This window comes from Pelophylax lessonae (assembly GCF_965119305.1).
Source record: "Pelophylax lessonae genome assembly, chromosome: 5".
Classification (NCBI taxonomy): domain Eukaryota; kingdom Metazoa; phylum Chordata; class Amphibia; order Anura; family Ranidae; genus Pelophylax; species Pelophylax lessonae.
The window spans coordinates 445,232,956-445,257,369 of NC_138772.1; the positions used below are offsets into that span (position 1 = coordinate 445,232,956).

A 24,414-nucleotide genomic window follows, 5' to 3' on the forward strand; every position below is an offset into this window, starting at 1 on the left:
GATGAGCGAGTTTGGAGTGGAGGAACTTGACTTGCCTGAACAGAGTCCTGACCTCAACCCAATAGAACACTTTTGGAATGAATTAGAGCGGAGACTGACCTCACAAATGCACTTCTGGAAGAATGGTCAAACATTTCCATAGACAGACTCCTAAAGCTTGTGGACAGCCTTCCCAGAAGAGTTGAAGCAATTATAGCTGCAAAGGGTGGGCAAACTCAATATCGAACCTTACGGACTAATGCCTCGTACACACGCAACGATTATCGGCCGACCGATCGGCCGACTTTTGTCCAGTGTTGTTGTGTTGGTTGAAATGTGCTCTAGACTGCACACAAATTTTTTCGGCCAACAAAAACCAACTTCAGAAGTGATGTCATGTGCTGGTTTACTTTCCGTGTGTATTTTCTTCTCAGAGCATGCCCAGTCTTGCTCATCAGATTTTTGTCTGCCGAAATTTGTACTGACTGACGGAAAATCGGCCCTTGTGTTGACGGCCAACAAAAATTTTATAGCCTGCACACCAGATTTTATTCGGCCGAAAAGTCGGAGTCGGTTGTCGAAAGCATCATACTAACAAGCCGAAAATCGGCCGATCGGACGTTGGCCGAAAATTCATGGCCAACTATCGATGTGTGTGTACGAGGCATTAGACTGGGATGCCAATAACGTTCATGTGTGTGTAAAGGCAGGCGTCCCAATACTTTTGGTAATATAGTGTATGTCTGTTCTACACGGCATGTCGCTGAATAATGGCAATCTATACCAATGGCTCCACAATTTTTGAAACAGGATGAGCAGTAAGTACATATACAAATTATTTTTAGTCATTTCCCTTTAGTGTAATAGCAGAGGATAAGTTCTCATATTGTCTGCCATTTTTCAGTAGAGGTTAAGGTTAGCCTCCCAGGGATGCACACAGGAGAGGGTTTATTGTTGTTCTATTATTGAAGGAGGCAATAATTAATAATACAATTTATTTCAAGTCTCTATTAGAGTAGTAAGTTAGTTTAAAATAAATTGTTTGCCATAGACATGTGAAATTTCAAAGAAAGTTGGGGAAAAGACATTATTTGTTATTTTTTTAGGACATTAATTATGTGACATATGCCTTTACAGTACCAAGAGTGAAATCCAAGCCCAAGCTCCAAGCCTAGAAGGGGAGATTTACTAAAACTGACCCACACAGAATCTGGTGCAGCTGTGCATAGTAACCAATTAGCTTTTATTGTCAAAGCTTAACTGAACAAGCTGAAGTTAGAAGCTGATCGGTTTCTATGCACTGTGTGTACAGGTGTTAGTAAATCTCCCCCATTACATCCTACAGAGGCAAAAATCGATAGAAAGGGATTTATATACGACACTTAACAAAGAATCCAGAGATTTATTTTTGTCAAAGGTGTCTCAGAGAAAGAGCAGGTTAGGAAACCTTAGGAAGTCTTCTTGTTCTATAACAGGCAGCAGAAGGTGGACCATACTTTGAAATGTATCACTACCCAAAACATTGTTATTAGTTTGGATAGGGTGGGGAATGGTAATGGGAACTTCTGTCAGGTTTTTATTGCCATGTGTGTCCCAGCTGGGGCGATCCACTGTTTCCATGACAGATGGGATTAACAAACTTTTACAGCTGTCATTAACAGGAGGTGGAAGGGAATCTACCAATAGGGAAACCCGTTGTAATGAAAATTGTCTAAGAAAAGACTGCCCTTTTGAAGAAATGTCCTCTCTTTCTGTTGTTACTTATGGCACTTTTCCACTGCAAGTACCGGCTCGGCTCTACTCGGCCCTGCTTGGCCCGGTTTGCTTTTCCACTGCGGTACCGCATGGTATAGTGTCGGAACGGTTCGGTACGGTACGGTATAGGTTTGCTTTTCCACTAAAGTAGTACTAAAGTTAAGTGGGTGGGATAACAACGGGGTGGGTGTGATTCTCTGACCAATCAGTGGCTAGTAGTGACTGCATGCAAAGGATTGTGGGATATGGTACCAGTTTGGTACCTGTTGGAACCACAATCGAGTAGGTACTGTTTTTTCAGAGCCGTACCGTACCGTACCGTTCGGTTCCATGCAGTGGAAAAGCAAACCTATACCGTACCGTACCGAACCGTTCCGACCCTATACCATGCGGTACCGCAGTGGAAAAGCACAAAAGCGTGCCGAACCGGTACGGTTCCATGCAGTGGAAAAGCGCCATTAGAGATACACTTTAAATACATAGTTCTGTTTAGTAGGGTCGCCATCATTTTCTCTCTATTTTATTTTTTGTTTTGCCAAATATATGTCTCAAATTCGCTCATTGATACAGTGGGTAGACTGAACGGCAAAAAAGGTCTATTATATTGGAGAATATGTTTGTGTCCATTACTGTGGAGCAACATGATGGAAACGACTCATAAATAATGCGTTTCCTAAGAATGATCAAGCTTGAATCCCAGAGTTCTGAGGGTTGAAACCCTCATTGTTAGCAATCGATACGAAAGGACAGTACAATGGATTTTGAGAAGAACTTAGGAAGGCATTTAACAATTTGTATAAAAGAGAATCCAGACCTTCCTCTAAAGGATCCTAGTGGCACAGAGTTTATCTTCATTTTTCACTGGGAGATATGGCAGGTTGGCCATTATTAAGTAGATTTAATGCTTTTACAGCTTTCCTGAATAATAAATACATTAATGGCTGTGGTTTGAGCCCCTATGTTAGAGCTGTGAAGGAACTTTAGGGTAATTGTCCCTAAAATGTATTTGGTTCTATCCCATATTTAGAGTAAACGGCACTGATGTATCAATCTGCACTTTACATAAAGCCATTCGCATCAGTCCCAAACCTATAAAGAGTTAACAATTGTCATTTTTTTTCCCCTCTGATCCCTGGCATTTATATTAATACAACCATTGTTGGACCAGAATCTCTCAGAGTCTAAATATTTATTTCATTACTGTTATAAATGTGTTTTCTCCTGTAGTGCACAATTTTCAAGACAGCCAATACATAACTTGGCAAATCAAGACCAGTTAGAGAGCATGATGTGCTTTACAAATCTAAAAATAGCATAACAGCGCCACCTTGTGGGTGAACACCGCAAATGTTAAAGCCACCACAAGATACAGAGGAATTTCACTTAGCTGTAAAGTTCATTATCACAATGGTAAATGTTTAAAATCAAATTTCATGATTGTAAGCCTAAAATGGCATTTATTTTTATTCTACAGAATTTTCCAAAATATATAAATGTACTACAGGTGAATACTAAACATTTAATTAACCTTTACTTTCCATTTCAATGCATACGTATATTAAAACCACTGATGATGACCTGAATATTCTTTTTTGACATGTAAAAATAATACTTACCAAGAGTTCTCAGCAAAACAAACTGCATTCCTAATGCAAAAGGCCGCTCACCTTCATCCACAGACCTGCAAAGAAAATATCTTGTGACTCAGAAATAATAACAGTAAAATTAAAAATCAGATGAAATGATTCCACTGGTACAACCATCTTTTATCTCACTTCTAAAATTAAAGGGATGTATAGGTAAATTATGAAGACACTGTGTAGAGCAGGGGTGTCAAACTCAATTTCATCAAAGGACGACATAAGCAGGATGATTGCCCTCAAAGGGCCAGTTGTATCTGCGGTGCACTACCATACATACAGAGTGCAGAGTTCAGGAGTGTGCTACATGCAGAGTTCAGGAGTGCATTACCTACAGAGTGCAAGGTTAAGGGGTGCGCTATGCATAGTGTGCAACCTAACCCCCACCAAAGTACCTACCTGTGTAGATGTCTCTGCCTCGCGTTGCAAAAAGGTTGTTCTCTCTCTCAGATTCTGGAGATCTGTCCCTACTATCAGTGTGTGCAGGAACCTGTTACTTCTGGGAGCAGCTGTGTTTGCAAGTGACAGCATTGAGCGGGCGGCATGAGCTGGAGGTGGTGGAATGGAGTTCCACCTTGTTCAGCTGCGAAACTGGATGCATGGGCCACTTAACAAGGTCTGGAGGGCCAGATTCAGCCCACGGGCCTTGTGTTTGATATGTGTGGTGTAGAGGGTATGAATGTCTCTTTTACTTACTGGAGCTCATTTAAATGTTACACAGGTCTACACACCTGCTAATTACTACTCACACCCTTTTATCTGACACTAAAACCTCGTACATACTACTAGTTCAGTTCAAAACTGACAGCTCAGGTCGGAGCCGCGGGACTAACAATCCAGAGTTAGTACAGCAATCCCCCCTGCTGTTTTGTGTTCTGACAGGGGAACACCCCCCCCCCAATGCCCCCCCTCACACACTCTATCAGAACACTCTGGCTCTCAGCCAATGGCTGAGAGCGCTGATCAGGAACTGTTCAGCAGACCTTTTTTCGGTCATGTCAGACTGAATGCTGGCTGACATTCTGCCTGTGTGTACTAGGCAGTACACAATGTAGCAGAGAAAAGAGCAAGGGGTAAGTTTTGGAACACTGGTGCCCAACATGCAGTTCACAGACCACATATGGCCTAACGGCACTCTCTGTGTAGCCCACCATGTGTTAGGCACTTTGCAGAGTAGTAGCAAAATGCTGGGTGCTTGGATGTTCCCTGCATTCCTGCATCTGGAATTATAATGAAGGAGAGCAGTAGCAGAACACCCAGTGTTGGGATGACCTCTGTGTTCCCACTCCCCACATTAAAATCAGGCCAGTACTGTCAGGCGGCGTAATCTCCACCTGAGAGAAGTATAGTCCCAGCCAGCGTGTGATCACCAATGTACGGTGATTGTGAAAGTAGAACTATAGGCAAACCTTTTTTTTTTTTTATTTTGGATAAGGGAAGGTTATAACCCCTGTCAGATTTTTTTTTCTATCTGTGTCCCATTGGGGGAGATTTCCCTTCACTTCCTGTCCCATAGCTAAACAGGAAGTGACAGGAAATCTCAAATTAAGGGAATTCCTTGGGGACACCCAGGTCACCAGAACTAGTGCCCCTATTGGAAAATTTCCCCCTTATTACTTTTCTGGGGAAAACCCAAAATTCGGGATTTTCCAAAAATCTCATTGATGGCGGCACAGACAGCAATAAAAACCTAATAGGTGTTCTGAAATCATCTCCACTCTATCCAAAACTAAAAAAGTTTTGCCTTTAGTTGTACTTCAACTGCATTAACATTCACCACCAATGATCATTTAGAAAAAAAAAGAAATCTTAGAAAGTATATTAAAATGCATTGAAATTGATTTTGAACTTCTCACTTTTCTTTTCTCCCTCAAATTTGTGGATTGTAGAATAATGATATTTAAAGTAATTGTAAAGCTTACATTTTCTTTAAAATAAGAAACATGTCATACTTACCTGAACTGTGCACAGAGCATCCCTAAACCTCCTCTTCTGGGGTCCTAAGCCGGTGCTCTAGGCTCCTCTTTTTCTGGGTGCGCCACCATAGGAAGCTACACAGTCCATATCCCCATCGCACACATTACTGGAATGCGCTCTTAAGGTACTGGGTGCTATAGTGACCGCCAGCTGGATACCGGAACATAAACGATAATGTAGATATTCCCCAGCACACCAAGGATCTTCAATTATGTACAAACTTTTATTTATTGAAATCACATCAAAAAACAGTGTAGTGCAACGTTTTGGAGCCATGCAGGACCCCTTCGTCAAGCATGTGATAAGTGCATACTGTCCTGCAGACGTATTTAAGTCTAAATCCACCAATCAGAACCAGAGAGCAAATGGTCCCTCCCATGCTATATCATATGATGTCATCAGTCCCGCCAAAAATATATATACAAATGTTATATATACATAGACTGAATGCTGCTGTTGAGGATCATTTTGTCTGCTGCGGCTGGGGAAGCATGGTAATATGACAGTGATGGAACTCTCTTTGGCCCTTTAGATAACTACACATATATTACACGTATTGATCAGGTGCATCTGCCATATGCGCTCAAATGGAGGGTTCATGTCTGCATTTCTGGCTGCCAAGCAACTAGCCGGGTAAGCCAATCCTACTCAGAGGTGCTGGCGGCGCAGGAGCAGAGGAGCCCTGTCATCGACACTAGTCGTCAAGCAACCTGCCGAGCCAGCCTATCAGTTCTGGGTGACAAGGGACGCTAGTCACCAAGGGCCGCCAACACCAGGGGAACAAATCACATCAGTGTGCCCAGCCGCTATCAGTTCCAACACACCAAGCCGCTATTACCGGAAGAGAGGGGAGAAAAACTAAAGAGGTGTGCAAGTGCAGTGAAGAGGAAAGAAAGCCAAGAGTAGAAAATACCTCAGGAAGAGGAAAAGGAGCAGAAAAAGAATGCGGACAGTACAAAAGAAATAGTAAAAAAAAAAAAAAAATAGAGCTAAAAAAAGAAATACATAAAAAAGATAAGTTAGGAAAGCAAAAATAATAATAATAATAATATTTCTATATAGAAAAAAACTGCTTCTGATGCAAAAAAAAAATCCTAAAATGCTAATTAGTCAGAAAGTCATATGAATGCCCTCAGCAAAGGGTCCCAAGGATAGGACGGGGAGGGAGGAGGGGGAGTGGGGTGGAGAGTGTGGGGAGTGGGAAAGGTTTGGGGTTTGGAGAAGGGGGTAGGAGTTTCCGGTGGAAGGGTGGGTATTTCAGGCTCATCGCCCCCCTCAATGTCCCAAACTTAAGCCATAAGTTACATAGCACTTGATCCCACTATCAGTTGAACAATAGGAAAAAAAAATCAAAACCGAAAAGAGAAAGAAGCAGAAAAAGACGAGCTCTGATCATACAGTTAATCATTTATAAAGTCCAAAGCTACAGGTTGGTTCACCTTTCATCAAGAAAACATGAAAAAGATAGGTTGGTGTTGAGTTCCCCGGGATGCACCGTACCAAGGGCATGTTTTCAGAAAGCTTCATGTTGCGAGAGGAGGCAGTCATTATCACTGCCTCTAATTGGTTGTTGAACATGTTCAATAGCCATGTCATGTCCCTTAGTTTGTGTGTCTGATGTTTGCGGTTGACAAAATGCACAGCAAACGGTTTATTTACATCAATTTGTTCATTATTCTTAGCTTTTATCAGTGCCACCCCAATGTCACTCATGTGTTTTTGAAATCACCTCTTTAGGGGGCAGTGGTTTTGCCCACGTATGTGAGTGCACAAGGGCATTTTAGAATATAAACACAATACTCAATGCTACAGTTCAGATATTCTTGTATACGTTATTGATTACCCTTGTGCGGGTGTGTGAAATATTCACCACAAATAAGCGAGTTGCAAACATTACAGTTATGACATTTTATAGCAACCTGTTTTCCAAGAGATTCTGGGTGAAATCTGCACATACATGTGCCTTGGGTCAGCCTGGACTAGAGACTCCCATAGCGTCTTGTTACGCTTATGTGCAAACAGAGGCATCTTTTTAAGATTAGGTATTGGAGTACTGTCAGCTTGCAGTATGCGCAGATTCTGTGTCACAGCTTATCTTATCTGTTCAGACTTGCAATTGAATGTGTGTGTAAACATTGGTCGATCTGTTTGTTCAGTGGCTCTGGTGTGACCAGCTATAGACAATGCTGATCGAGTACCTTAAAGTAGAATTATAGGCAAAACTTTCTTTTTTCATTTTGTGTAGAATAAGGGGGGGTTATAACCCCTGTCAGATTTTTTTTTTCCACAATCTGGATCCCATTGCAGAGATATCCCTTTTCCTCCTGTCCCATAACCAAACAGGAAGTGAGGAAATCCCTACAAATCAAGGGAATTCCTTGGGGACCCCCAGCTCACCAAAACTAGTGTCCCCATTGGAAGATTTTTCCTCTGTTATTTTTAAGGGGACAACCCCAAATTTGTAATTTTCTTTACCATTATCATTGAAAGTGAAAGTAAAGTAGGACAATAAGAAAGGGTATTATCTCCTTAACGGGGGCACAGGCGGCAATAAAACTGACAGACATTCTAATCCATCCCTACTCTTTCCAAACCCCAAAAAATGATACTTTAATAGGATATCCTTGCTCTAAAAATTTATTGTACATTTTTTTCAGCTGTTGTTGTCTTTCGCTCACATCTGAACAGCTCCATGAGACCCTCATAAACAGGCAGGCTATTGAGAAGGTGCTTTGGATGTGCACTTTGGTAATGTATTAGCACGTTCCTGTCAGTAGGTTTAGTATATAGAGATGTAGTTAATAAACCTTGAGATTTGGTAATCATTACATCAAGGAACGTAATGTTGCAAGGTGAAATTTCTGTATTAAACACAACCCCGGGGGAAGATGTTTTTCAAGAAAGTCAAAAAATCTAGCTTTGTCACCAACTCAAATCAGGAAGATGTCACCTATAAGTCTAAACCAACATTTGATATGATCAGAAAAAATGGCAGATGGATAAATATGACATTTCTAAAGATAACAACAAGAGATTTGCAAATGAGGGAGCCGCAGAATTGCCCATGGCGGTGCCATGGATCTGCGTGTATCTAGTCCCTTTAAATGCAAAATGAATATTTGTTAAAAAAAGGACCAGGCATTCGATCAAAAATTTACTTGGCATATTTAGCAACTCTGAACCAGCCAAAAAATGTCTAATCGCTTGTAATCCAGCTTCATTCAGTATACATGTGTATGGAAATCCTATGTCCATTTTTTGCAAGCCTCCCACCTTCATCAAACCTCTCTTTCCCCCTTCCTTGGGACCCTATGCTGAGGGCCATTTGTTTGACTTTTTGACAAATTTTATTTTAGAAATGTTTTTTTTTTTTTTTGCATCAAAAGCAGGTCTGGTCCCGTCACTCGTTAAATTATGCATTTATCTCAATTTATTATCCTAATCCTTGGCTCCCACTTTCTATTCATATTATCTTTGTTTTCCTAATTTATTTATTCTATTTGTTTCTTTTTTTTAACTTTATTTTTTTTTTCTTTTTTACAATTTTTTATTTCTTTTTATAATACAGTTTTTTCTTTTTTTGCCTGCATTTTCTTTACTTTTCTGCTCTTTTCCTCTTCCTGATGTATTTTCTGCTCTTAGCCTTCTTTCCTCTTCACTGTACTTGCACAACTCTGTAGTTTTTCTCCCTTCTCTCCCCATACTACCAACTTGGTGTGTTGGGACTGACAGCGGCGTTGGTGGCCCTCGCTGACTAGCGTCCCTTGTCACCCAGGAGCTGATAGGCTGGCTTGGCTGGTTGCTTGACGAGCAATGTCAATGACAGGGCTCCTCTGAACATGATGACATGATACACATTATTTGTAATATATGTGTAGTTATCTATAGGGCCAAAGAGAGCTCCATCACTGTCATATTACCATGCTTCTCCAGCTGCAGCGGATAAACTGACCCTCAACAGCAGCATTCAGCCTTTGTATATGTAACATATATATACATATTTTGGCAGGACCGATGACGTCATATGATGTTATGGGATGGGAGGGGCCGTTTTCTCTCTGGTTCTGATTCTGATTTCTATGGGGGGGCACCTGCAGGCTCAATCCTGAGCAGGGTGGTGTGTGTCTATTGACACACACACTGCGGCTCAGCCCTGTCCCCTGCTCCCTCCCCATAGGGATTTGATTGACAGCAGCAGGAGCCAATGGCTCTCGCGGCTCTCACTGCGTCTTGTGAGGGGAGAAAGAGAGAGCAGCACTGTTGCACTTGGGTACGGCAATAATAGAGATAGGACTCAGGTAAGAATTTAGGAAGGTGAGAAAGCGATCTAACCAATGGGACATTTCTAAACCTAATGCAGGGAATGCATCTAGGTAAAGATAACCTGCCTTTACAATCACTCTAAAGGGTCTAGCATTTTATCATGGTTTAAACTTGACAAATGTTTGTTCTGATATTTCATTAGAACTTTTCATTTTATTCGGTTTACTCACAGAGTTCAACATAACTTAAAGTGTTACTAAACCCAGGACCCTGCATTTACTATATCTGGTCTCCCACAGAACATGGAAATGCCATTGTTTTAGTAAATATAAACTGCTAAATACCTTTTCTCACCAGCAGTATATAGCAGTCTTGTGACTTCCATCAGTGTCCGGCCAAGCACTGGTTAAAGCCAGTAGGAGGAGTTTTCTTTCTCATCCTATGAGACTGCAAGACCCCTGACCCTCAGGCACAGTGCTGATTGGCCCTGTGCTGATCACATGCACCCTCCCAAGAAAAAAAAAAAAAACTCTCTAGCAATACACACCAAACTGAGCATATGCAGAGTGCCTGCAAGGCTCTGTACTATCAGGAGATAGTTTGGTAACAGTGGAAGAAGGGGAGGATCAGAGAAGGCAGGATCAAACAGCCCCTTTACACGATGCAGAGAATGAACCCCCCTAGGTTCCAAAGTGAGTATAACAAGCATTCTTTACTGCATATACAGACTGATTTTACTGCTCTGGGTTTGGTAACACTTGAAAATGCTATACTGTGTTGGCAAGCTGATAAATACAAATGTTCTTAATATTCTAAATCATATTATACTAATGGTATTATGTTGGGATGCAGACTTGTAACAATAAATACATTGAACTGATACCAATGCTGGGGGTTATTTTTGTGGCCACTGGCATCAACGCTGGGAATTACTATTACTGCCACTGACACCAACAATGGGGCTTATGTTACTCAAACTCATTCCTTGTGCAACAGCAATTTTTGGGTGCTGAGGAGCGCTACAGCCCATTCATTTTTAAGAGAGAACATGGCACCCTCTATAATTTCAAGCTGACTTCCACAGCCTTAGAATGAGCCAACTGTGAATGAATTGGAGTGGGATCAGATTCCATGCAGACTGTTCATTCTGCATGTGCTTCTTTAGGAGATCATTTCAGCAAATACAGCAGCCTGAAACGGCCAGTAAAATTTCTGTTTTTATCTAGCTTGCTAACTCTGAAACTGACCACTGACATAAGAGGTAGGCCCCTTTCACACGGGCGATTTGATCAGGTCCACCTGTCAGTTTTTCAGGCAGACCTGATCGGACCCTCCAGTCTCTTCTATCGAGCGGCGGATGTCAGCAGACACATGTCCGTTGACACCCGCTGCCATCCGATTTGCTCCTGTCTGCCAAAAACAGATGGATGGGGGACCTAGTAAAGTTCATATTCCCATCGCACACCTTCCTGCATATAGGCACATATATATTGGGTGCTGAAGCGATCTCTAGCTGGACACTGGATCTATTACAGGTACATACATATTCTCCAGCACACCATGGATCTTGCAAAAGCAGTCCAAGAGCTTTATTGCAAAAAAGATCACATCAAAAACAGTGCAACGTTTCGGAGCCACGCAGGACCCCTTCGTCAGGCATGTGATGACCTATTCCCCATCCGTCTGGTGAGTTGGATTGAATGGCATCAGATGGAGACGGACAGACGGTCTGTTATCATCCAATTGTCCCATAGACGAGAGCGGGCTGTGTCTGCTCTGCATAGCGAAGCGGACTTGAACCTGTCATCAACTTGCTCGGCAGGGATCAGCTGAGAGATCCCGCTTCATAGAGGCGCCTGTGTGAAAAGGGCCATAGGTTGGAAATGTAAGTGCAAGGATTTCAAATGAGTCCGATTGTTTTCTGAATGTGAGAGGTTCACAGACTTTAGAGCAAGCCTGTCATTTAAATAAATGTAAAAAAACTTTAACTGCTGGCTGCCAAATTCAAAAAGAAATAGCAAACAAGACGCAAGCCAACAAAGAAAAATGAAAGATAAACATCAGGTATGGATATTTTATACATATTTACATTGGTCCAGCTTGCATCAAAGTAGACACTGCTACTCCATTGATTTTCACTTCTTGCTTCTGGGGCGCCTGCCCTGGTGCATTCAGAACACAGGAGGTAAGCCGCTCGGCACAGACGACATTCAAAAAATGCTTTGCATTATCAGAATGAATGTAAAGCATTCTCTGATTGGAAGAGGTGGAGAGGCCCGCTGGCTAATCGAGAAAAGACTGAGTCATTTATGGCCAGCTTTACAATGTCTTTGTCCCTATACAAAGTAAGCTCATTAACATACAATACAGGAGGGTGGTTTCTACATTTTTAACATCTTAGGATAGGCAGTGTTTATATCTAATTTAGAGCTGATAATGAAGAACTGCAAACTCAGTATGAACAGGGATAATTAGGTTAACCATTATTCCACAGCCGCCTCCTAAACAGCAAGCAAAAGCACTTAAAAAGGTAACAAGCAATTTCAAAATATGTTTTTGTTAATAGGAACATGTAAAAAATACAATGTAGGTGTTATTACAATTTGGCTGCAAAAGTGGAAATACTCATTAAGTCCTCAGAATAGACAGGGAATGAAAAAAAGTCTGGATTTTATGTGATAGACCAACACAAAGTGGCACATAATTGTGAAGTGGAAGGAAAATGATAAATGGTTTTCAAAACATTTTACAAAAAAAATATGTGAAAAATGTGGCGTGCATTTGTATTCATCCCCCTTTATTCTGATACCCCTAACTAAAACCCAGTGGAACCAATTGCCTTCAGAAGTCACCTAATTAGTAAACAGAGTCCACCTGTGTGTAATTTAATCTCAGTAAAAATACAGCTGTTCTGTAAGACCCTCAGAGGTTTGTTAGTGAACAAATGGCATCATGAAGGCCAAGGTACACACCAGACAGATAAAATTGCGGAGAAGTTTAAAGCAGGGTTAGGTTATAAAAAAATATCCCAAGCTTTGAACTTCTCAAGGAGCACTGTTTAATCCATCATCCCAAAATGTAAAGAGTATGGCACAACTGCAAACCTATCAAGACATTTCCATCCACCTAAACTGACAGGCTGGGCAAGGTGAGCATTATTCAGAGAAGCCGCCAAGAGTCCCATGGAGGAGCTGGTCCCAGGTGGTAGAATCTGTACACAAGACAACTATTAGTCATGTACTCAACAAATCTGGCCTTTATGGAAGAGTGCAAGAAAGGAGCCATTGTTAAAAGAAAGCCATAAGAAGTCCCATTTGCAGTTTGCGAGAAGCCATGACATAGCAAACACAGCAAACATGTGGAAAAGGTGCTCTGTTCAGATGAGACCAAAATTGAACTTTTTGGCCTAAAAGCAAAACGCTATGTGTGGCAGAAAACTAACACTGCATATCACCCTGAACACACCATCCCCACCATGAAACATAGTGGTGGCAGCATCATGTTGTTGGGATGCTTTTTTTCAGCAGGGACAGGGAAGCTAGTCAGAGTTGATGGGAAGATGGATGGAGCCAAATACAGGGCAATCTTAGAAGAGAACCCGTTAAAGTCTGAAAAAGACTTGAGACTGGGGCGGAGGTTCACCTTCCAGCAGGACAACAACCCTAAACATACAGCCAGAACTACAATGAAATGGCTGAGATTAAAGCACATTCATGTGTTAGAAGGACCCAGTCAAAGTCCAGACCTAAATCCAATTGAGAATCTGTGGCAATACTTGAAAATTGCTGTTCACACTCTCCATCCAATCTGACAGAGCTTGAGTAATTTTGCAAAGAAGAATGGGCAAAAATGTAGCTCTCTAGATGTGCAAAGCTGGTAGAGACATACCCAAAAATACTTGCATCTGTAATTGCAGTGAAAGGTGGTTCTACAAAGTATTGACTCAGGGGGACTGAATACAAATGAATGCCACACTTTTTATATATTTATTTGTACAAAATTTTGAAAACCATTTATCATTTTCTTTCCACTTCACAGTTATGTGCCACTTTGTGTTGGTCTATCACATAACATCCCTATAAAATTAATTTACGTTTTTGGTTGTAACATGACAAAATGTGGAAAATTTTAAGGGCTATGAATACTTTTTCAAGGCACTGTATATACAGCCATTAATGTCTAAACTGCAGGCAACAAAAGAGAGTACACACTTATGTAGAAATGTCCAAATTGGGCCTAAAGTGTCAATATTTTGTGCGGCCACAATTATTTTCCAGCACTACCTTAACCCTTCTTGGCATGGAGTTCACCAGATCTTCACAGGTTGCCACTGGAGTCCTCTTCCACTACATGACGACATCACGGAGCTGGTGGATGTTAGAGACCTTGCGCTCCTCCACCTTCCACTTGAGGATGCCCCACAGATGCTCAATAGGGTTTAGGCATGGAGACATGCTTGGCCAATCCATCACCCTCAGCTTCTTTAGCAAGGCAGTGGTCATCTTGGAGGTGTATTTGGGGTCGTTATCATGTTGGAATACTGCCCTGCGGCCCAGTCTCCAAAGTGAGGGGATCATGCTCTGCTCCAGTATGTCACAGTACATGTTGGCAGTCATGGTTCCCCCAATGAACTGTAGCTCCCCAGTTCTGGACCAAGACACTCTCACCACCATGCTTGACTGTAGGCAAGACACACTTGTCTTTGTACTCCCCACCTGGTTGCCGCCACCCACGCTTGACACCATCTTAACTAATAACCAAATTGGTTTATCTTGGTCTCATCAGACCACAGGACATGGTTCCAGTAATCCATGTCCTTATTCTGCTTGTCTTCAGCAAACTGTTAGAAGAGGCTTCCTTCTGGGACGACAGCCATGCAGACCAATTTAATGCAGTGTGCAGCCTATGGTCTGAGCACTGACAGGCTGACCCCCCTACCCCTTCAACCTCTGCAGCAATGCTGGCAGCATTCATGTGTCTATTTCTTAAAGACAACCCCTGGATATGACGCTGAGCACGTGCACTCAACTTCTTTGGTCGACCATGGCGAGGCCCGTTCTGAGTGGAACCTGTCCTGTTAAACCACCTTATGGTCTTGGCCACCATGCTGCAGCTCAGTTTCAGGGTCTTGGCAATCTTCTTATAGCCTAGGCCAGTGATGGCAAATCTTGGCACCCCAGATGTTTTGGAACTACATTTCCCATGATGCTCAACTACACTGCAGAGTGCGTGAGCATCATGGGAAATGTAGTTCCAAAACATCTGGGGTGCCAAGGTTCACCATCACTGGCCTAGGCCATCTTTATGTAGAGCAACAATTATTTTTTTCAGATCCTTAGAGAGTTCTTTGCCATGAGGTGCCATGTTGAACTTTCAGTGACCAGTATGAGAGAGTGAGAGCGATAACACCATATTTCACACACCTGCTCCTCATTCACACCTGAGGCCTTGTAACACTAACGAGTCACGTGACACTGGGGAGGGAAAATGGCTAATTAGGCCCAATTTTGGCATTTTCACTTAGGGGTGTACTCACTTTTTTTGTCCACGGTTTAGACAATAATGGATGTATGATAAGTTATTTTGAGGGGACAGCAAATTTAGAAGCTGTACACTCACTACTTTACATTGTAGCAAAGTGTAATTTCTTCAGTGTTGTCACATGAAAAGATATATTTTAGAATATTAACAAAAATGTGAGGGGTGTACTCACTTTTGTGAGATACTGTACATATACATATATATATATATATATATATATATATATACATACATATATATATATATATATATATATATTATACATATACACATATATATATGGCACCAGAGGGAGGGAGGGGAGACAGATAAGAGGAGCTTTCACTTTTGGGTGGAACTTCGCTTTAAGCTAGGTAAATATACACAGTTTTTTTTCATTTGACCAATGGGTTGAATAAAAAAAACCTGACAGATCCCCACACACCAGCGATGTTGATGCAGGGATCTCTCCCGCTGAGACATTGTATTCTGTTCAGGGGGACTCCCCTTCCATCAGAATACACTGATACATAATGGAGAAAGAAAGAAAATATATACAAACAATTTTACATTCCCCTTAACAACGATCTCCATTTATCAGAACATGTTTTTAGGCTCTGCTATATATAAATCCCCTAATGCACATTTAGTTGCTCTTTAAAGTGAACTGCTCTGTAAAAAATGGGCCTCAGGCTGGAGCTGCACATACTTATAGCTTGTGATATTTAGCAAAGTTCATTCCAGGACACTGGTGACAAAACCAATGAGGCAGAATGGCAGAGGAATATGTTTGCAGGCTATAGAACTTGTATTATGTGTGGTTGAAAGCAAGCTTCCCTGTGCACCTCTAATCTACACTTCCAAATGTCATATTGCAATAAATATCTATAGGGAATATATGCAAGCTGTCTGCCTAATAGCCAACTGCATTCCTTAGAGAAACAAAGCACAAAAACACTCTAAACACTGTTTGATTTATAATTTCAGAGCAACTTGTATGTATAAATGAAAGATCAGTATGAATAGCATTTTTTTGAATGGAAAAGGCAACACTTAAAGCAGTGTTCCAGCTACACATACTGTGGCTGCTAACTTTGAATATTAAGACGCTTACCTGTCCTGGAATCCAGCGATGTAGGCGTTTCAGCCGATGTTTCCATCGGCTCTTGGGTGCTGCCGCCGCCATAGCCTGTAAGGTAAACCAACAGTAAAGCCTAGTGGCTTCACAGCCAATTCCCTACTGCGCATGCCTGAATGGCCCTGCAGTAGAGATGGAGGAGGGGGCCGCGGCGAGGTAAAAAACAGGTACTTTTTCAAATGTGGCACCGGAGGAGGGGGGAGGAGACAGATAAGCAGAGCTTCCACTTTTGGGTGGAACTCCGCTTTAAGCTGGGTAAATACACAGTTTTGTTTAATTTGACAAAAAGTTTGAATACAAAAAAAAACCTGACAGAACCCCACATCAACACCAGTGATGTTGATGCAGGGATCTCTCCCGCTGAAACATTGTATTCTGTCTGTGGGGACTCCCCTTCCATCAGAATACACTGATCAGTGCTTGCAGCCCTGTGCTTGGGAGTGTGCCATCTCAGAATAAGTAGGCTATGTCTCCACCCTGGCTTAATGTGGATAGATCTCGTCCGCTATATCGAGGGCTGATATTGACTTTTGCTGATATATCTGTATCGGCCCCTGGAACTGGCCGATATTCCAAATATTGCTCATGTAAGGGTAAAATGATGTCACATAGCATAATTCCGTTTACAAATGTTATTGAATATGCCACTCACATATGTACAAATTCAAGATATAAGCAATTCCACATTTGCAAATCTGCTGGCAGATCGGTATCTCTCACCCACTTGCGTAAGTGATACCCGGGTGATACCGCTCCGCTCGGCATCCACTCGATACTGTTCTGTCTCTCACCCCCTCCATCTCCCACCCAACCGATACCAATCCGTCGCTCACCCACTTGCTGTAAGTGGCACCCGGGTGATACCGCTCTGTCCGGCATACAATGACGATCTTGGAGGTCACGTGGTTACGCCAGGCGACACCATCCATTGCTCTGCTGACACTGTCCACTGCTTTGCTGACTGACTCCATCCACTTCTCTGCTGACACCAACCTCTGCCCTGCTGACAAAGTCCACTGCCTTGCTGACTGACACCATTTGCTACCCTACTGACACCAACCTCTCCCCTACTGACACTGTCCACTGCTCTGCTGACTGACACCATCCACTGCCCTACTGACACCAACCTCTCCCCTACTGACACCGTCCACTGCTCTGCTGACTGACACCATCCACTGCCCTACTGACACCAACCTCTCCCCTACTGACACCGTCCACTGCTCTGCTGACTGACACCATCCACTGCCCTACTGACACTGTCTAGTGTGTTTCTGCAACACTTTTTGCTGTGCTTTTAGCATTTTTGAACACGTAATTTTGCATCAATTTACATTTTTTAATTTTCCCTACAGATTTTCCCCCAAAAAAAGATAAAAACGCAAAACACGGTAAAATCGCGTGTTCAAAAACACAAAAAGAACAGCAAAAAGCACAGCAGAAATGCCTAAAAGCAGCATGCATAGGTGTGAATCGAGCCTTAGTTTAGTAAATAAGGTTGAAAAAAAAAATTTGAATTTTTTTTTTTTTTTTACACATGAATAGGTATTTAAAGTGCTATAATGCAGATATTTAATATTTAAATGTTTAAAATTGAGTGCAAATTTACTTTACACCCATTTAGCATGAAATGTGGGTTAAAATGTGTAATATAAAGCATGTTACTGCAACATGTATCAATGCACGGGTCTAGATGCTTTGCCATTCACTGTGAAGGGCACTGCAACACGCTGTCCAGTAGTAGCCAACACACTGCAATGCACAATAAAGCACAAAGGATGTATACTGCACTGCAGTGCAGAAAAAGGACATGTGTGTTTTTTGACCCTACTACAGTCCACTTAACCCTTTCGCTTCCAGGACCTGTGCTCCACTTTTAAACTTAGCTGGCCAAGCCATTTTTGCAATTTTTCCATTGCTTTTTTATGTTTCCCTTAAAGCTTTCAGAGTTTGTTAACCACTTAAGCCCCGGAAGATTTTACCCCCTTCCTGACCAGGGTTTTTTTTGCGATTTTTTACTGCGTGACTTTGACGGACAATTGCGCGGTCGTGCGACGCTGTACCTAAACGAATTTCACTTTCTTTTTTCCCACAAACAAAGCTTTCTTTTGGTGGTATTTGATCACCTGTGCGATTTTTTGATCATGCGCTATAAACAAAAAAAGAGCGTAATTTTTGCAAAAATAACAATATTTTTCACTTTTTTTATATGAAATTCCCCCCCAAAAAAATGTAAAAATCAAAATTTTTTAACATTTTCGGCGAAATTGTTTTACGCTACATATGTTTGGTAAAAAAAATCGCAAAAAGCGTATTTTGATTGGTTTGCGCAAAAGTTATTGCGTTTACTAACAAAGGGAAAGATTTTGTCATTTTTGGTGTTTTTTTTTTTAACGAGTAATGGCGGCGATCTGCAATTTTTTTTGCGGTACTGCGACATTGCGGCAGACAGATCGGACCCTTGACTGACATTTTTGACACTTTTGGGGGTACCAGTGACATTACTGCAGTAATCAGTGCTATATATATGCACTGTTACTGCAAAAATGACACTGGCAGGGAAGGGGTTAACTGTATTGGACAGGGAGGGGTTAAGTGTGTCCTAGGGGCGTGATTCTAACTGTAGGGGGACAGGTCTCCTAGTGTAAAAACAAAGATCAACAGTTCTACATAGTAGAACCGTCTGATCTTCATTTTTACACAGGGGAGAATGACAGGCGGCTTGTTTACATAAGCCGCTCTGTCTTTCTCCAGCTGTACCGGCGATCGTAGTGTGACCGGCGGACATCGGGTCCGCCGGTCACATGCCCGCACTCCTCTGTGAACGAGCCGAGGTGGGCGCGCGCCTCAGCGGGCGTGCGCTCGCCCGCTATTGGCTCTAAAAGGAGTGACAGGCGAGCGACGTAGACCTACGTCACTCTGCCTGGCCGGGCTGACTGCCGCAGTAAATATACTGTGAGCAGTCAGCAACCGGTTAAAGACCCCCCAAATCATATATTTTCTGAAAGCACAAGACCAGTAGAATACAAATACAGTGCTACTGATTTTTAGGTCACAATGATGTTTGGGCAAATGTTTATCAAAACAATATTTTTGCTAAAAATACACTAAAATCATTATTAGCAGATAAAAACATGGCACATTTTACAAAATTCCTACTAAATATAAAGGCTAACCTGTATTGAGTTAATAATTAACCACTATTTGTAAATTTTAGATTGCGACTTTTTTGTGAAATGGTGAAAATCGAACATACGCAAAAATGGAAATATCCACATTTTTCAAAAAACCTGGAGGTTTTCATTGTTCCCTTTCAGCTTTCAGAGTTTAAGACCCTCAAACCATATATTTTCTGAAAGCACATGACCTGTAGAATAAAACGAAGGTGCTACTGATTTTTACGCTCTGCGATATTTGCGCAATTGTTTATCAAAACTATATATTCCCTAAAAAGTCTCTAAATTCATCTTTAGCAGATTTAAACACAGCACATTTCACAAAGTTCCTGCTAAATTCCTACTAAATATAAAAGCTTAACCTGTATTGAGTTAATAAATAAATTACACCTTTTTGCAAAATGGTGAAAATTGAACATACGCAAAAATGTAAATAACCACATTTCTCTAAAAATCTGAAGGTTTTCATTGTTCCCTTACAGCTTTCAGAGTTTGTTAAAGATCCCCCAAACCATATATTTTCTGAAAGCATAGGACCAGTATAATAAAAGGAAGGTGCTACTGATTTTTAAGGCACCGCAATATTTGCGCAAATGTTTACCAAATCATTATTTTCACTAAAAATACACTAAAATCATTTATAGCAGATACAAACACAGCACATTTTACAAAATTCCTGCTAAATTCCAACTAAATATAAAAGCTTAACCTGTATTGAGTTAATAAATACCAAATACTTGTAAATTTTTAATTTCACCTTTTTGAAAAATGGTGAAAACTGAACGTACACAAAACTGTAAATAACCAAATGTCTCCAAAAATCTGGAGGTTTTTATTTTTCCCTTTCAGCTTTCAGAGTTTTTAAAAGATCCCCCAAACGATATGTTTTCTGAAAGCAAAGGGCCAGTAGAAAAAAATGAAAGGTGCTACTGATTTTTAAGGCCCCGCGATATTTGCCAAAGCAATATTTTCACAACAAAAATGCACTAAAATCATCATTAGCAGATACAAACACATCAAATTTTACATAATCCCTGCTAAGTTCCTTCTAAGGCCCCTTTCACACATACAGTCCGTTCAGTTCATCAGTTCAGTCACGTCAAATGTATCAGTTTTTCATCCGTTTTTCATCAGTTTTTCATCCGTTTTTCGTCAGTTGTCATCAGTTTTTCATCCATTTTTCGTCAGTTGTTATCCGTTTTTCATCCGTTTTTCATCCGTTGTCATCAGTTGACATCAGTTTTTCATCCGTTGTCATCCGTTGACGTCAGTTTTTCATCCGTTGTCATCCGTTGTCATCTGTTGACATCAGTTTTTCATCCGTTGCCATCAGTTGACATCCGTTTTTCGTCCGATCCGTTTTTTTGACGGATGAAAAATAGGGCATTCATCCGTTCAAAAAAACGGACATTGACGGAAGTGGATGAAAACGGATGTTAACTGATGATCATCAGTTGTCATCCGTTTTTACATAGAGATACATTGATGTCCGTTTTTCATCTGTCAACGGATGGATGAAAAACGGACAAACGGACAGCATGTGTGAAAGGGGCCTAAATATAAAAGCTAAACCTGTATTTAGTAAATAAATAACAAATATTTTTACATTTTAAATTGTGCCTTTTTGAGAAAAAGTGAAAATCAGACGTACGCAAAAATTTCTCTAAAAATCTGGAGGTTTTCCTTTTTCACTTACAGCTTTCAAAAAGTTTATAAAAGACCCCCCCAAACTATATATTTTCTGAATGGCCAGTAGAATTAAAAGAAGGTGCTACTGATTTTTAAGGCACTGTGATATTTGCGCATAGTGAAACTGAATGTACGCAAAACTCTGAATAAAAACAATTTAATCTAAAAATGCAGAGGTTACCGTGTTTCACTTACAGCTTTCAGAATTTGAAAAGTCCCCTCAGGCTCGGTTCACACTGGTGTGATGCGGGAAACCCCAGCAAATCCAGTGTGGGTTCCCGCATCGCACCTCGATCGCTGGCAGTTTACACTGCCCTCTGTGAACTGCTGCGGGTGTCAATATAAAGTTAATGACTCCCCCAGATCGGTTAGCAGATCGCAGTGCAAACTGTAAATTTGGACAGGAATTGAATCACATGGGTGTGAACACCCATGCGGTCTGATTCTGGTGCGGACAAAAAAAAGGGTCCAAACACAATGCAAATTCAGCCATACAGTTTGTATCGCACAGACGTTGCATGTGATCTGCACAGCAATGAGGTGTGTATCACATACGATGTCTGGCAGGGCCACTGATAGGGGGGGACCACCAGCCCTCTTGTAGGGGGCCCGAGCACACAGGGGGGTCCAGACAGAGAGGGGGATTAGTGATGGACAACAAACACAGAAATCTTCCTCCAGCACCTGAATCTGATCTGTCCCTCTCCCTGCTATCAGCTTTTATCTGTTGAGAAAGAGACAGTTGTCCCTCACTAATCCCCCTCCCTTTTGTGCCCCCCCCCCTCCCAGCACTTATCACTGATCAGGAGTTTATTTGTAAATTGTAACTTTGTTTCTCTCTCTCTGTCTCTCTGATCACTGTGTCTGATAAAAGTGATTTTGTTGTAATTTTAGCTAAATATATCTTTTCTTTTTTATATTTTCTTGGGGGGGCCCCTGCCAGGTAGACTGTACGGGGCCCCACGATTTCTAACAGCAGCCCTGATGTCTGGCATCGCACCACTGTGAACCGGCCCTCAAACCAGACCTTTTCTGAAAGCACATGACCTGTAGAATAAAAAAATTGCTATTGATTTTTTAGGCCCCGCAATAATTGCACAAATGTTCATCATATAACTGTTTTCACTAAAAATACACTCAAATCATTAATAGTGCACAAAACACAACATAACTTGCAAAATTCCTGCTAATTTAATACTAAAGCATCGTTCACATGTGGCATACTAAAGTGTATGCCCATGGAGGGTCATGTTTACCCACACAGGGATGCACAGGTGTTCCATGCATCCCTGTACAGGCAGTCCCATTTATGTCAATCGGAAGGAATGGCTGCACAGGCATAGCTACTGTTCCCAATCTGAGATTCGAGTGGGTGTGGGTGCAGGACCTTGAAAGCAGACAGTGTGAGCTCAGGGACATGCACGCAGACCTACATGGATGTCAAACTGGGATCAACGGCTCTGTTCGTGCAGTTGCTACATCCCAAATGACATCAATGGGACTGCCTGTACAGGGAAGCACGGAACACCTGTGCATTCCTGTAAATTCCTGTAAAGGTACGCTATGTATGCCCGGTGTGAACAAGGCCTTAGGCCCCTTTCACACAAGCAGACCGATCGGGTCTGCCTGTCCATTTTTCAAGTGGGCCCAATCTGGCAACTTATTGTTTTCTTTGGAGAGGCTGATGTAAATAGACATGTGTCTGTTTACAACTGCCTGCATCTGATCCGATCTGGTCCACTCAAAACAGACAGATGGGGATCCCATTCCCCATCCAGCTAGCAGATTAGATCAGGTGGAAATGGACGCTAGGGGTATGTCTCTATCAGTTTTGCACATCGAGAGACTGAAATTTTTGCCCATTCCTCCTTGCAAAACAGCTCAAGCTCAGTGAGGTTGGATGGAGAGCGTTTGTGAACAGCAGTTTTCAGTTCTTTCCACAGATTCTCGATTGGATTCAGGTCTGGACTTTGACTTGGCCATTCTAACACCTGGATATGTTTATTTGTGAACCATTCCATTGTAGATTTTGCTTTATGTTTTGGATCATTGTCTTGTTGGAAGACAAATCTCCGTCACATTCTCAGGTCTTTTGCAGACTCCATCAGGTTTTCTTCCAGAATGGTCCTGTATTTTGCTCCATACATCTTCCCATCAATGTTAACCATCTTCCCTGTCCCTGCTGAAGAAAAGCAGGCCCAAACCATGATGCTGCCACCACCATGTTTGACAGTGGGGATGGTGTGTTCAGGGTGATGAGCTGTGTTGCTTTTATGCCAAACATAACGTTTTGCATTGTTGCCAAAAAGTTTGATTTTGGTTTCATCTGACCAGAGCACCTTCTTCCACATGTTTGGTGTGTCTCCCAGATGGCTTGTGGCAAACTTTAAACGACACTTTTTATGGTTATCTTTAAGAAATGGCTTTTTTCTTGCCACTCTTTCAGAAAGGCCAGATTTCTGCAGTATACGACTGATTGTTGTCCTATGGACAGAGTCTCCCACCTCAGCTGTGGATCTCTGCAGTTCATCCAGAGTGATCATGGGCCTCTTGGCTGCATCTCTGATCAGTCTTCTCCTTGTATGAGCTGAAAGTTTAGAGGGACGGCCAGGTCTTCGTAGATTTGCAGTGGTCTGATACTCCTTCAATTTCAATATTATCGCTTGCACAGTGCTCCTTGGGGTGTTTAAAGCTTGGGAAATCTTTTTGTATCCAAATCCGGCTTTAAACTTCCCCACAACAGTATCTCGGACCTGCCTGGTGTGTTCCTTGTTCTTCATGATGCTCTCTGCGCTTTAAACGGACCTCTGAGACTATCACAGTGCAGGTGCATTTATACGGATACTTGATTACACACAGGTGGATTCTATTTATCATCATTAGTCATTTAGGTCAACATTGGATCATTCAGAGATCCTCACTGAACTTCTGGAGAGAGTTTGCTGCACTGAAAGTAAAGGGGCTGAATAATTTTGCACGCCCAATTTTTCAGTTTTTTATTTGTTAACAAAGTTTGAAATATCCAATAAATTTCGTTCCACTTCATGATTGTGTCCCACTTTTTGTTGATTCTTCACAAAAAAATTACAGTTTTATATCTTTATGTTTGAAGCCTGAAATGTGGCAAAAGGTCGCAAAGTTCAAGGGGGCTGGATACTTTCGCAAGGCACTGTAATAAATAAAACGCCAAAACTCAAAAACGCTGTAAAAGCACGCAAATCCAGCATGAAAACACACTGAAATCGCACATAATATGTGCAAAAAAAAAAAAACCCCAGGA

At 41.7% G+C, this 24,414-nt stretch overlaps 1 protein-coding gene across 1 annotated transcript in view; it reads right to left on the reverse strand.

Annotated features, from left to right (window-relative positions):
- SLCO5A1 (solute carrier organic anion transporter family member 5A1) overlaps positions 1-24,414 on the reverse strand; it is a 140,919-nt gene that overhangs the window by 9,230 nt on the left and 107,275 nt on the right. The window contains exon 8 of the mRNA XM_082259564.1: positions 3,351-3,415. Coding sequence (XP_082115690.1) covers positions 3,351-3,415 — 65 coding nt within the window. The remainder of the gene's footprint in view (positions 1-3,350; positions 3,416-24,414) is intronic.